The sequence below is a fragment of the Rattus rattus genome, chromosome 11 (genome assembly GCF_011064425.1).
Source record: "Rattus rattus isolate New Zealand chromosome 11, Rrattus_CSIRO_v1, whole genome shotgun sequence".
Taxonomy (NCBI): Eukaryota; Metazoa; Chordata; class Mammalia; order Rodentia; family Muridae; genus Rattus; species Rattus rattus.
The window spans coordinates 78303505-78317740 of NC_046164.1; the positions used below are offsets into that span (position 1 = coordinate 78303505).

Below are 14236 nucleotides of genomic sequence, written 5' to 3' on the forward strand. Positions count from 1 at the left end.
GGTTACACTTTGCTTTCATGGTCTAAATCCTTTTCACCCTTTTAGGGAGAAGAGAGGAAGACAGTGTGAGGGGGCATTGCTTTAGAAGCCAAGTGCTCTCCCAACAAAGCACCCACACTACTGAGTTCTCAGAAAGGATAACAGAACATCCCATCATACTCCTGTTTTCCTTTTTCATAAGATAACGAAGCATTTGATAACAGGCTGGATTCACTGAAATTTATGTTTTTTTTTGAATTCACTTTACTGTTTCATGGTTATGGTGAATATCAAGGATGGGAGAAACCTCATCCGAATAGAGGGTGAAACATATTTCTGTCTTGCAGAAGTCCTCAGTTACCTGGAGAGGTCAGCAAGGGATTTTATACCTGCTGGGTCTGAAGGATGGAGACTAGAAAAGGATGTGTTCTTTCAGGGACTAAACCAGGTAAAGATTATACACAAACCATTTTTTTTCCCTTACAAAACATTAAAAAAACCCGAAGCAGTATTCAGCCTTACCTGTTGTGAGTTTTTCTGGTGACATAAGGAGGATGAGCAGATTTTTCGAAAACATTGGGCTTTACTTTAATGTGGCTGTTTCTGTTTGTAATTGATTCCATGGGGAGCATCACCGAGCATTCCTAAATGTCCCCTCTTCTCATCCTTTCCAGCTGTTGACAAAGAACGCTTCTACCTTTTGCCCGAATGGACATTTGTCTCAGGAGGCTCCCCTCCCCATTGGGAACGCCAGCATCTGGAGGAGCGTCTGGGGAGTGCTATGCCATACCCCCTCCTTCAATGAGACCAGCATTTTAAATGAGCTGCTCCGAGCAGTGAAGGGTGCTGTAAGTATCCACTGGATCTCTCCTGCAGCACCAACTGGACTCCGGGTTAAGTGCGAGTCACCCAGCATGCTAATGCTGTACCTGGAATTCGGACCGTGCAAGTGTTGTCATCGCTGGAAGGATGCTGCTGCCTGAATGGTGGCTGCTCCTCAGTTCTCTCCTGCCTGACTACTTGTGTGTGGTGGCACATACTGCCACAACCTTCCTGGCAACCTCTGAGAGTACTGCAAACTTCCGAAAACACACATCTGCCTCTCAGGCTTCCTGGTCTCTCCCCCACTTTGTTTATCCTAGTTGCACATGGGAAGGAAAGCCCAGAGTGAATTTGGTGACAGTTAATGTGTAGCAGCTGGTAGCCATGGCTTTTAGTGATGAGAGGATTTGGGAGTGACTCTCTTCCCCCGTCACTGCGTAGCATCCAGGCAACCCTGCTGAACATTCACACAGACTATGGAATGTTTTGAAAAATGATTATGTCAGCCTCAGCACTTATTTTTCTTACTGAGAACTAAAATGTATAATATTCTCGTGTTTATCATTTTGCTCCTCTTGCCATTACCTGTCTCTTAGAAAAATTCTTCATTATATGCATTAGAATGTAAACTTGGGGAAATAATAAAGCGAGTTAAATGGAAATGATGCTGAGCAAAATTAAGGCGGAAATAAGAGTATGTGAGTATTCAAGCCACTCGTCGTCTTCTCAGCGTTTACAATGCAAGCCAAGAGGTATAGAAACATGAAGATCTTCTCTGGCTTGAGCAGGGCAGATACCATGAGCACACAACAGTTCAGCGTCTGGGAATTTCCCCCAAGGACTTTTGTGTGTTTTGAATGTAGAGGAAAACTTTGGAAGCTAAGAAGAGTTGTAGAGGTTGCTTGTTAGACAGAAAGGAATACCTGAAGTTATGCAGGCACAGGGAAAGCCCATGGGGCACTGGGACGGACTCAGTGGGGTCTGTAGGTGGCAAGAAGCATAGTTCTTCACCTGTATGAGACCAAGTTGGGTGACTTGTCCTAACAAACGATTCCAAATGGAATCAGTGGAAATAAAACACTTTCTATAATTTTTCATGACTCTGGGGCCGAGGAGGCTCAGCCAGGTAGAGTTGTCTTAGGCTTATGGCTGTTTCTTATACAGCTGTGATCTTGTGAGTATCGGGGCTGGAGTTTGGACAGGAAAGTTGTGGGGCTTCCTTGGTATTCAAGGATTCAAAAAGGCAACTGGGAAAGAAGGGAAGTTTTCAAAGTTTGTGACAACTGCTCAGGCTGAAATTTGTACCGATCACTCTGCAGCATTTTCTGACGAAGGTGTCGGAGCCCAACCTGAAGGGACTGTGGGTTACCACGAGGATGCTTATCAGTTCTGATTCTCCGAGGACTTTGTTAAGCATTCCCCCGCCATATTGGGGGAGATCATCCAACACACATGGCAACAACACTAGAATATCTATTAGATGCTTAACCACATGGGAGGTAAAGAATCTTACTTTATTATTGGGTAAAGTTTTATGTGGGGAATGTAACTTTGAACAACTGAGTAAAAGTTCATGCGTACGACTACCTCGAAATCCTTGTCCCGGAGTCCATATGGAGATCTTCATCACTGAGCAAGGGAGGCTCCATATCAAATGCTCACACAAAATGGCTTACTTAACTTTTGACAGGCGGTGTTTTCTCTCTCTTTTAAGGGTCGTAGTTTGCAAGCTGTCATTGAAGGGCACACAAATAGATCAGTTTCAGAACACGGTGGGCATTTCGGCTGGCAGGATCTTGGCGCACAGCTGTCAGAAGTGAGCTTTGCCTGTTCTCGGATCTTCCAGTTTCCAAGAGCTGCTGCCTCAGCTGAGAATAATGTCTCTCCTGGCAGCTGTGAGAACCAGCTCGTCTCCACAGTGTAAGTACGTGTTGGACGGAAAGCTTTTCAGGGCTTAGATGTTGGCAGGATTTCAGGTGCTACTTGGTGATGGCTCATACCTAAAGAGCAGAATGGGAAGATACTTAAAGAGACTAACCCATTGCTCATATAAGAAAGCTTCTAAAAACAGCAATACTATATTATTAATAGTATAGTATAGTAATAATATAATATTAATATTATAAATTAGTAAATATTAATAAATTAGTAAAATATTAATAAATTAGTAAAACTATAATACAGTTTCTCTGTTTACAATTTTTCCTGTTATGCTTTCATGATAATCCCCAGGTCTGTGTGTAACCAAGGCTGATTTTCCATATAAGAGGCTGCTCAAGTGAGCCATACCTTTTTACTATTTCATGACACTTCATATCAATAGCCAATTTTTGTGTCTGTTAATAAGTCCATAGTCGTCTTACCACCTCTTACCCTCGCTTACCCCTCTTGTTCTGTGTTCTTCTCTGTTCTTCCCATTACCTCTCCCCCCCCCCACTTCATGTGCCCATGGCCGGCCACCTTTCCTCTCTTCTTCTACTCTTCTCTCATTAAACCTCTCCACGTGGGAAAAAAATTAAGTCCATAGTCAAGTATATCAAATAGGGATGTATTTTTTCTTAGCATCAACGTTTATTTTATATTACTGTGTTTATTTTCTTCTTGCTTTTTCCTTGACTTGCTCATTTTGTGTTTTATGTATTGCCATGTGGTTTTTCCTCATTTTCCAAATCAAGGTAGAAGAATCCATAAGTGAACTATTTAGATTCTAATTGCTTTTTAATGCAGACTGTCATATGCTTGCACGCATTGCCTTTGGGTGGGTTTATAAACACATATCAATGTGAGAACTGTTAGTTAAGTTCTCCTTTCTGGATTCTCTTGGCTGCAGGGTATCACACATACTTGGAGAAGTACAAATGTCCATGCAGCAAATGTCCTACTGGGAAATCATCTCAGGGGTCATCAGGAAGACGTGTGAATTGGCTCGATATGTGAACATGCATGGAAGTTTCCAGAACAGTCTGACATGTAAGTCAGGAGGTTTCAACAGCAGTAACATGTGGTGTTTTCCCCGCTTAGTGAAATAGAGTTGCAGTATGAAATGTCGTTATGCATCATGGAGGGAAGCCTAAAGTGGGAGTCCCTCCAAACGAGGCTACCTCTTACGGTTACTGTGTTCAGGGATGCCTTATAGTTGTGATAGTCCTGTGTTGTCTGGCCAGGTCTATCCAGTAGCATTCACAGAGATTTTATTCACTCTCAAAATTGTCCTTGTTTAGATGAAAACATTTATTCGATTTTATTTTTTCCTAGAGAGTTTTGTACATGTTTTGATCATATTCATCTCCCTTCCAATGCTTGCCTCCCTCTCCTCCCCACCCAACTTCATGTCCTTTTGCAATTTTTAAAAATCCTTCAAGACAAGTTTGTGCTGCCTAAGTACTCTTGGTTTGTGTGGTCTTTCACCAGGGCATGGCTGACTTACTAAGGGCTCCTAGAGAAAACTTTTTCTGGCTCTCCTAGAAGCTAACGATCGCCAGTAAGGCTATGGTTAGAGGTGTGTTTGAGTGCCTTGCTTCGCATCTCCATGCTTATTTGGTCTGGCTTGAACTTGCACAGGTCTGGTATGTGTTGTCACAATTGCTGGGACTTCATACGTACAAACGCCAAGCTGTGTCCAGAAGACACTCTTTCTGTGTAGCCATCTTTGACTCTTACCTTCTTTTTACTCCTTTTTCTGAAATGATCTCTGAGCCTTGGGATGGGGGCGTGGTATATATGTTCCTTTTATGGCTGAGCATTTTGTAGTTTCTTATTCTTGTGCTTTGTGTGTTTAATGTGTCTCTGTTCATCAACATCTACTGCAAATAGAAAATTTTTAGATAATGATGAAGAGATGCACTTATCTATGTGTATAATAATGTCATGAGGATTTAGTTTAATACTATGTCCATTTAGCCGAGCAATTGTATTAGGTTTTCTGCTAGAGCCGATGACTTCTCTAGCTATAGGTTCTTGTCCCAACAATGATGCAAGGAGATTATTTTCTTGGTTTTTCTAGGGTATAGTTTCCCTCCTTGTGTTGGAGTTTTCCATCTATTTTCCTTCGTAGGGCTGGATTTGTAGAAAGATATTGTGTGAATTTGGAATACCTTGGTTTCTCCATCTATGGTAATTGAAAGTTTTGCTGGATATAGTAGCCTAGGCTGGCATTTGTGTTCTCTTAGGGTCTTTATGACATCTGCCCCGGATCTTCTGGCTTTCATAGTCTCTGGTGAGAAGTGTGATGAAATCCTGATAGGTCTGCCTTTATATGTTACTTGACCTTTTTTTTTTCCTTACTGCTTTTAATATTTCTTTGTGTAGTGCATTTTGGAGGCACTCACAGACACATAATGTCAATAGTCCGTTCAGCCGTCCACGCCAAATGGGTTGCGGGGAAGGTGATTGGTACAGCAATGGTAAAAACAGCTAAAGTAAGAGCGACCAGACTTGTTTTGGATCCCTACTTACTAAAGTACTTTAATAAGTGGAAAACCTACTTTGCTCATGACGCCCTTCAGCAATGCAGTCGGGGACATCGTGCTCCTCAGAGCTCTGCCCGTCCCACGAACAAAACATGTGAAATACGAACTGGCAGAGATCATCTTCAAAGTGGGCCGAGTTATCGACCCGGTCAGAGGAAAGCCCTGTGCAGGAACCGCCTACCTAGAGAGCCCCCTCAGTTCAGAAGCCACTCCCCCCTGCGAAACGCGGGAAGAGCTCAAGGTCTCCTGAACCTGGGGAAGAGGGAGCCGGCGGATGTCTGTCTGTTTGCTCAGTGGCTTTTCATACTGTTTCTCCTGTGACATTAGAAGTATTCAACAGAGTAAAGAGTTTAGCGTTCCATAAAAAAAAAAAAAATATATATATATATAGCAATGAAAACCTTAAATCTGTATCAATATATAAATTCTGTATCAATATAAGAAATTATAATTTTATAAATTGTGTCAATTATAAGGATTTCTACCAATGTAAGATAATGGCTGCGCAATATTTTGTTTAAGAATAAATTTAGTAATCTATTCCATTTATTTCCTCCCTGTTCAAAATTATGACCATCTCCAAATTATCCCATAAAATGGCAATCTATCTATAAGTTATAAAATAACCACAACCAGACACCCAAACCCAAGGAATTGGGATGACAACTCTCCATTGCTTCTTCTTGCTGAATTGGGGTGATGACATTTTTTAAAGGGGTGGGGAGGGATAGGAAAATTAGAAAAACTGATTATACTTAAGAAAGCTAGCTTTAGTCTCTGTATGCTTAGCAGGATTGGGGCCTGTCTGAGGATGCCATCTGCAGTTGTAATTGGTTAATCCTCTATAATTTCCCTGGAGATGGTGTGTACATTCCTTGTTACCTGTCCCAATGCCCTGGATTCTCAAATGAAACACACGCACATGCACATGCATGTCCACACCACACACAGCCTTTTATTTTAATATGTCTTGAACAGTTCAATGGCTGGGCTACTCCCAAACTTCCATGTTGCTAACACCTCCCCTCCAATCTGTATTTCATCTTTGTTACCCTAGTCCCAGTGAGGTGAGGGGGTGGGGGGTGCAGCCTCTCTTCCCAGCTCCTACATGATTGCATGCTTTCTCTTCTGCAGCTTTCAAACCTGGTCTTTCTGTTTTCACAGCATGGTGATACTAAATCCTTCTTTTCTCTGTCCCCTTGTCTGGGGAAATCTAAAATCCCACGTCGTCGGTCATCCTGTCCAGCCTTTGGCAGACATCTTTATTTACCCCCCCAGAACCAGCTGGGGGTAGGGACCCTCAGAGTCTCACATGTGGGATGCTCATACAATTTCCAAATAACATAATACAAACAATAAACCAAATCTACAAGTATAATTGATGTCCTTCTCCACCTCTTTTGTTTAAATTTGGTTTGAAATCTATTTTGTTAGATATTAGAATAGCTACACCAGCTTGCTTCTTGGATCCATTTGCTTTGAAGATCTTCTCTAATCCTTTACTCCAAGGTAATGTGTATTTTTGATGTTGAGATGTGTTTCTTGTACAAAGCAGAAGGATGAATCATGTTTTCATATCCATTCTGTTAGTGTTTGTCTTTTTTATTGGGGAATGAGTTCATTGATATTGAGAAATATTAATGATCAGTGGTTGTTAATTCCTGTTATTTTGTTGTTGTCATAGGTGGTGGTTGTGTATGTGTGTGTATGTATGTATGTATGTATGTATGTATGTATGTATGTATGTATGCTTTCTTCTTTGGGTTTTGGTGGTGTGAGAGTATTTATTGCCTGTTTTTTCATAGGTGTATTTAATCTCCTTGAGTTGGAGTTTTCCTTCTAGTACTTTCTGTAGGGCTGTCTTTGTGGGTTGATATTGTGTAAATTTGCCTTTGACATGAAAGGCCATGTTTTCTCCATCTTTTGTGGTTGTAATTCTTGTTGGATATAAAAGTTTAAACTGGCTTTTGAGGTCTCTTAGAGTTTGTAAGACATGTCTCCAGGCCCTTCTAGTTTTTAGAGTCTCTGTTGAAAAGTCAGATGTAGTTTTAATAGTCTGCCTTTATTTGTTACATGAACTTTTACCCTTATAGCTTTTAATATTCTTTCTTTGTTTTGTATGTTTAGTGTTTATATAGCATGGGGGGTGGGCTTCCTTTTCTAGTCCAATCTGTTTTATGTTCTTTAAACTTCAGATACGTATATCTTCTTTAGGTTAGAAAAATGTCTATGATTTTTTAAAATATATTTTCTAGGTTTTTGAGCTGGAATTTTTCTTTTTTTCTTTATTATTTTTAGTTTTCATCTATTCATAGTATCCCAGATTTCCTGGATGTTTCGTGTTAAGTTTTTGATTTAACATTTATTTTTCAGATGAATCTATTTGTTCTATCATATTTTCACACATTTTTCTTTGTTCATCTCTTGTATTCTGTTTATGATGCTCGTATCAGTAGTTTCTGTTTGTTTACCTAGATTTTCTACTTTCAGGTTTCCTTCTATTTGTGTTTTTTTATTGCTTCTATTTTCTGTGGGTCTTCCTCTTTCTCATGAATCATTGGACAGTAGGCCACAAAGTTGAAGGGAGCAGAAGTGGCAAGCAGTGTTGAAATGGCCATGAATATGACAGAAGAACTTCTGGGAGTCATCTTCAGGGAGACAGCTCTAATTTATTGTTCTGGGGTTAGGGCATATAAAAGCTCTTAGGGGTATGGGTGGGAATGGTTCACTGGTCATAACACAGTGCCTAGATGTCACATGGGTGAGAGGAAAGAGGAAGGCTTAAGTGTTGAGTCTTAAAGTGCTTGCAGGAAGATCTATCTGGGAAGAATTATTCTCTAAATAGGGTGAGGCAACTATGCTCAGAGATACTACCTGGGCAAGGTCAGGTGGAAAAAGGGAGCTCTTCTGGGAAAGGGAGTCCTCCATTTTGTGCCAAGCTTGGAAGGCTATCCTGACATGATGGAACTTTATATTATGAGTCTCCAACAATTTCCATTTTCAGGTCTTAAACAGTTTCTTTTACCTGCTTTCTTGCTTGGTTTCTTGTTTTTATTTATTTATTTAGGATTTTAAAAAAGGAATTTATTGATTTCCTCCAATTTTTTTTGTTTGTCATTTCCCCAATTTTTGTAAGAAACCCCTCCCTCCATTTCCTGTTTAAGGACTTCTATCACTTTTATAATTATATCATTTTTGGATTTAAGATCTCTCTCTCTCTCTCTGCATATATTTCAGCTATTGGTATGTACAGGTCTTGCTGTTATAGGACAGCTGGGCTTGGTAGTGCTCTATTGGTGGTGGTGCTGGCTGTTGTTCATTGTGTTCTTATACTGCCATTTAGGCATCAGGGTTTGGTATTATTATAGGTCTAGGTGCTTCTTTCTGAGTTTGTCTTTGTTGGAAAGATGTTTTGTTCCTTGGTTTCCGTTTCTTCTTTGGTCTTCTGGTCTTTGTGGCCTGAATTTCTAGCAGCTGGCATGGGCCTGATCCAATAGTGTGTCAGGTAGGGGGCTGGACTTCTGGTGAGTAGCTTGGCCTTTTATGTAGCAAGGGGTTTCTGTTCTTCTGACTGGTGTGCCCTGCCTCTGAGTAGCAGAGTCTGCCAGAAAAGGGGACAGTTCCCCAGCTGCAGGGCAGATAGAGTGAAGTGGCAGTGGGAGATGGAGATTATGTCTTTGGAAATCAAGTCTAGGGAGTGGGGCAGTTCAGCTGGCAGGCAGGTTGCTCACCAACTCTTCTGACGGGTCTCAAAAATATTCTTGCATTATTCATTATTTCTTTTATAACTTTGGGCCCTGTATTTTTCTTTACACTCTAGATTTTCTGTTAGCCACCAGTTGTTCCTCTTATTCGATTCTCTAATTTTATAATTTTGTAGGATGATCTTCTGGGATATTTCCTTAATTTTATTTAAAACACGTCTATTTAATTTCTGAGAATCTTCTGGACAGTCTAGACATTCATTTAAAATGGTTCTCTGCTCTTGTTACATCTACATCCTCACCATGATATAGTCCTTTGCAAAGAATTTGAATGAGGATTTTATATTTATTTTTGTTGAGTTCTTTTCTCTCTGTGTGGAATATTTCTTTCATATGGAAAATTTTTCTAGGATCTGATGCTCTGGTTGTTTATTCTATGTAAGAACAAAGCATTTACTCCTCACAGGGAATGTTTTCTGCAAAGGATTCTTGTCACCTGATAAGCTCTGTCCTGCTAGGTTGACCAAAAAGTAAGTCACCTCTCCCTGCAGCTGATATTCATGGCCTGGTACAAATGTTTATGTATATGCTCTCCCACCCCTAACCCTCTCCCCGACATGAATTAATTTCCCTGAAGTCTTCCAAAGGAGAGTTCTCCAGAAACCTGTTCACAGACAACACTCAGGTAGAAATGGGCAGTCTTGGCTTCCAAGTCTTCCTTGTTCTCGGAAACAAGGAAGGTAATGAGAACTTGATTGCATGAACAGATTACATAATCTTCCCTATTTCCAGAAGTGGTGTATCATTCACACCATCAGATACATCGATACTCTATGCTTAAGTTCCAGTCAATTCTTTCTCCAGGTCAGCAAATTTCTGGTCATCTTCTGATATGGAGGAAGAATTGTCTAGGCGGGGTGATAGAGGAAATATGACAGAAGTTTCCTAATCGAAAAATGTATCCCAACATTCCTGTTGATCTTCAGTTCTACCTTGCACGTAAGCAGTTAGACAATTAATTTAATTAATTCATAGTCTGTGGGCAGTGAAAAGGGCAACCCTTTTAGACATCCTCTTCTTCAAGTACAAGCTGCAGTCTTTCTGCTGTGCTTGATGGATCCCATTTGTCCACTTACTTTCCTATTTGGAGATGTTAGCAGGTGTCATCTGCTGCTCTTTTCTTTTCTCTCCATTTCATCTGCAGGCTACACAACTTTCTGTTTTCTCTTGCCATTTTACAGCTCTTTGGGAGATGACTGCAGAAAATGGCATGCATTTGATCTTCCAATTGGAAGTCCTCCAGGGAAAATGTCTTGACAGTTAAGGGACCTAGCATTGGAAGGGGATACCATCTCAGTTTCTTTTCATTGGGATGATCGAGGGGAGAATGGATATCTGTCTGTCTAAATCAGTGGTTCTCAACCTGTCTGTCTAGATCAGTGGTTCTCAAACTGTGGGTTACAACCCCTTTGGAGGTCGAATGATCATTTCTCAGGGTCACACATCAGATATTAGGCTTATCAGATATTTTCATCATGATTCATAGCAGTAGCAATGAAATAATCTTATGGTTGAGGGTTACCCCAATATGAGCAACTGTATTAAGGAGTCACACATTACAAAGCTTGAGAACCACTGCCACTTGACTATTGGAAAGTCATTTTTTAAGTCAAGGGTGTCACAGAGATTCTATGACTCAATGGAGAAGCCTAAATGGAATTCAAGTTAGTGGAAGAAATAGACACAACTAGAGATGAATTATGTTCACAGAGCAGTCAACAACTCATCGTATGAATCAGGATTTAAAGAATGAATGCAGCTAACAGGTAGAAAAAGACAGAAGTGTCCATATATCCCCTTATCTCCACATTCTTACTCAGATTAGCAAATCTTTCCCCTCTAAACTTTCAAACTACGAAGCCTTTGACCATTCAGCAATTTTAACTGTCAGATGGAGAGCAGGATAGTCAACAAGGAGACTGATTAATAACTGAGATATTCAGTAAATTTAGTAGACTGTGGACATTTTTCTTTTGCTTATGGTATGTGTACTGTACACAGCTAATTGCCTACACCCTTATGACTAACAGTGTGGTCCCTGGAACAGCAGCAGCAGCAGCATCCCGCATGTCATTAGCAATGCAGATTACAGCCCTCACTCAGACCTGCAGAAGAGTCAAAATGTGCATTTTGAGATGTCCAAGGAGCATGCAAGCATACAAACATTTGGAAATCAGCGCATAGCAACAGGAAGAAATCACCACATAGCAAACCGTATCAAAATACCCTGCAGCTGTGTGAACGCCTTTAGATTACACATCACTTATTCCTTCTTCCTCTTTTAAGCAGGCAAGAAAAATGAAAGACCTGCAAACAGAAAGAATGTGGCACAAGGGAGATGTGACATAGCCCAGTGAATAGGTTTGAGTATTGTATATTATAGAATACAGTTTTACCTCGTAGACCAAGCAGGGGCAGACTTTGGTATGATAGTATGCCTTTTAGAAGCAGATGGACTTGAGAACAAATATTGTGTCTGACGATTCAGCTGAGCTATCCAGCAATTTCAAGGATATTATTTTTATCTTTGATAAAACGTTTTTTAAAAAAAGCTTACTTTACTATGTTTTTATTATGATGACCCATGATTGAGGTATCTAGCAAGAACTGAAGGCCCATGTGATAGATGCCACTGTCCTATCCCTCACTAGTGGAATGAACATCTGGATTGAACTTTTTTTCACCAAGAACAGCAGAGGATTTGATTGTGGATGATTTAATTTTTTTAAATTAATTTATTTTTATTAGATATATTTAATTTACATTTCAAATGTTATTCCCTTTCCTGGTTTCCCATCCATAAGTCCCCTATCCCATCCCACTCACCCTTCTTCAAAAAGAGTGTTCCCCCTCCTAAACCACCCCCTTCCCCCCCTCCCTGCCCTGACGTTCCCCTACACTAGGGGTTCCAGCCTTGGCTGGACTAAGGACTTCTCCTCCCATCAGTGCCCATGAAGGCCATCGTCTGCTACATATGCAGCTAGAGCCATGGGTCAGTCCATGTATAGTCTTTGGGTAGTGTTTTAGTCCCTGGAAGCTCTGATTGGTTGGTACTGTTGTTCTTATGGGTTTGCAAGCCCCTTCAGATTTATTTATTTATTTTTACCCTCCAGATTTTATTCCCCTCCTGGTTGACCCACCGAGGGTACCACATCCCACACCTCCTCCATGCTCCCCCAACCCCGCACACCCTCTCATCTTCCTTGCACCTCCCACCTGTGTCCACAAGGATGTCTCCACCACCCACCCCACCAGACCTCTAAACTTTCTGGGCCTGCAGTCTCTTGAGAGTTAGGTGCATCTTCTCTGACTGAACCCAGACCCGGAAGTCCTCTGCTGTATATGTGTTGGAGGCCTCATTTCATCTGGTGTATGCTGCCTGGTGGATGATTCAGTGTCTGAGAGATCTCAGGATCCAGGTTAATTGAGACTGCTGCTCCTTCTACAGGGTTGACCTCCTCCTTAGCTTCCTCCAGCTTTTCCCTAATTCAACCAGAGGGGTCAGCAGCTTCTGTTCATTGGTTGGGTGCACATATCTGCATCTGACTCTTTCAGCTGCTTGTTGGGTCTTTTGGAGAGCAGTCATGGTAGTTCCTTTTTGTGAATGCCCCATAGCTTCAGTAATGGTGTCAGGGCTTTGGGCTTCCCCTTGAACTGGAACCCACTTTGGGCCTGTCACTGGACCTTCTTTTCCTCAGGCTCTTCTCTATTTCCATCCCTGCAGTTCTTTCAGACAGGAAGAATTACGGGTCAGGGCTTTGGCTGTGAGATAGCCACCCCATCCCTCACTTGATGCCCTGTCTTTCTACTGGAGTTGGATTCAATAAGTTCCCTCTCCCCACTGTAGATCTTTTCTTCTTGGGTACCCCCTTTGACTTCTGACAGTCTCTTACTCCCCAGTTCTCTGGTATATTCTATGAGGTCTTCCCAACCTCCTTCCTCCCAAGGTCGCCTGTTTTCACTCTTTCTGCTGGCCCTCAGGACTTCAGTCCTTTCCCCCACCCAATACCAGATCATGTTTCCCTCTCCCCATTTCTTCTTTTGCTTAATTTCCGTTTCACTGCTCGGTAAACTTGTTTCATATGCAATATCACACACCTCTGACTTAATTTTCTAGAGCATTTCCATTTCCCCCAAAGATACTTCGTTATTTGAGTGGGAACTTGATGAGGCATAATGGATGTAACTCTTAGGCAATTTTACTTGTGAAATAGATGCTAAAGAGGTTAAATTGCTTGCTTGAAGTTAGAAATATTTTTGTTTAGAAAAATCCATAACAAAATAAGACACGTTTAAAACATATAAATGTGTATACATCTTTTTGATTTTTTTCTGGCCCACGAGTAACTTGCTGATGTATTATTTCATTTTCAAATATGTAGGATTTTCAGTTATATTTCTGTTATTGATTTTTAATTAATTCTATCTTGGCCTGTGAACACTCTTTATACCACTAGTCTTGTTAGCTTTTGTGATTTGTTTTACGGTTTAGGAAATTGAGTTTTTGGTAATTGTTCCATGTGTCTGGGGAAGTAACCAGTCCTGTTTTGGTGGTGGGTGGAATAGTTCTTGAATAGTTCAGGTAGTGTCCATTGTTAGCAGAATTATGCAAATCCTTTGTCACTATTTTTGCCGATACTTTGTCTCCATGTCTAATTGTATCTCACAGCACAGCATGAATTAGCCTGTTCATCTTTGTGCTTTGTCTTTATCTCCTGTGTTGTGGAATTGTGCCACCAAGTGTGCACAGGCTTGGCCTCATTGTGCCTTTTTGATGACTTGATGCCTTTACCATCATGAAATGATGACATTACTATATGAATTCTACATTGTTTGATAACTTTTTTTTGTCATACTGAGCGTCCTATGTCTTTTTAAAAATTTTTGTCTTCATATTTTAAGTGTATTTCTTACGTATAGTATATGGTTAGTTTTTATTTTATCCAATATGATAAGTTTTGTCTCGTAAATGCGTAAATAATGGAGTGTAAATTGAATAACACAAACCATGTATGTGATTCATGTTGTTTCTCATCCCCTCAAGTCTATCTATCCTGACCAATTGTTTTTCTCATCCTTCTTTGTATGTGCGGAATTTTTGTTGGATGCCAAGTACATATTTGATCCTTACTCTGTGCTAGCTATTTTTCATTCTTACAGTTAGCATATTCCTGGCTTCCTAGCTTCCCCTGTCAGTGTGGA

The 14236-nt window shown here is 40.7% G+C and overlaps 1 protein-coding gene and 1 pseudogene across 1 annotated transcript in view; both read left to right on the top strand.

Annotated features, from left to right (window-relative positions):
• Abca13 (ATP binding cassette subfamily A member 13) overlaps positions 1-14236 on the top strand; it is a 564237-nt gene that overhangs the window by 70914 nt on the left and 479087 nt on the right. Inside the window, exons 12-15 of the mRNA XM_032916398.1 lie at positions 327-427; positions 654-827; positions 2516-2721; positions 3632-3771. Coding sequence (XP_032772289.1) covers positions 327-427; positions 654-827; positions 2516-2721; positions 3632-3771 — 621 coding nt within the window. The remainder of the gene's footprint in view (positions 1-326; positions 428-653; positions 828-2515; positions 2722-3631; positions 3772-14236) is intronic.
• Positions 5120-5520, top strand: LOC116912349 (annotated as a pseudogene).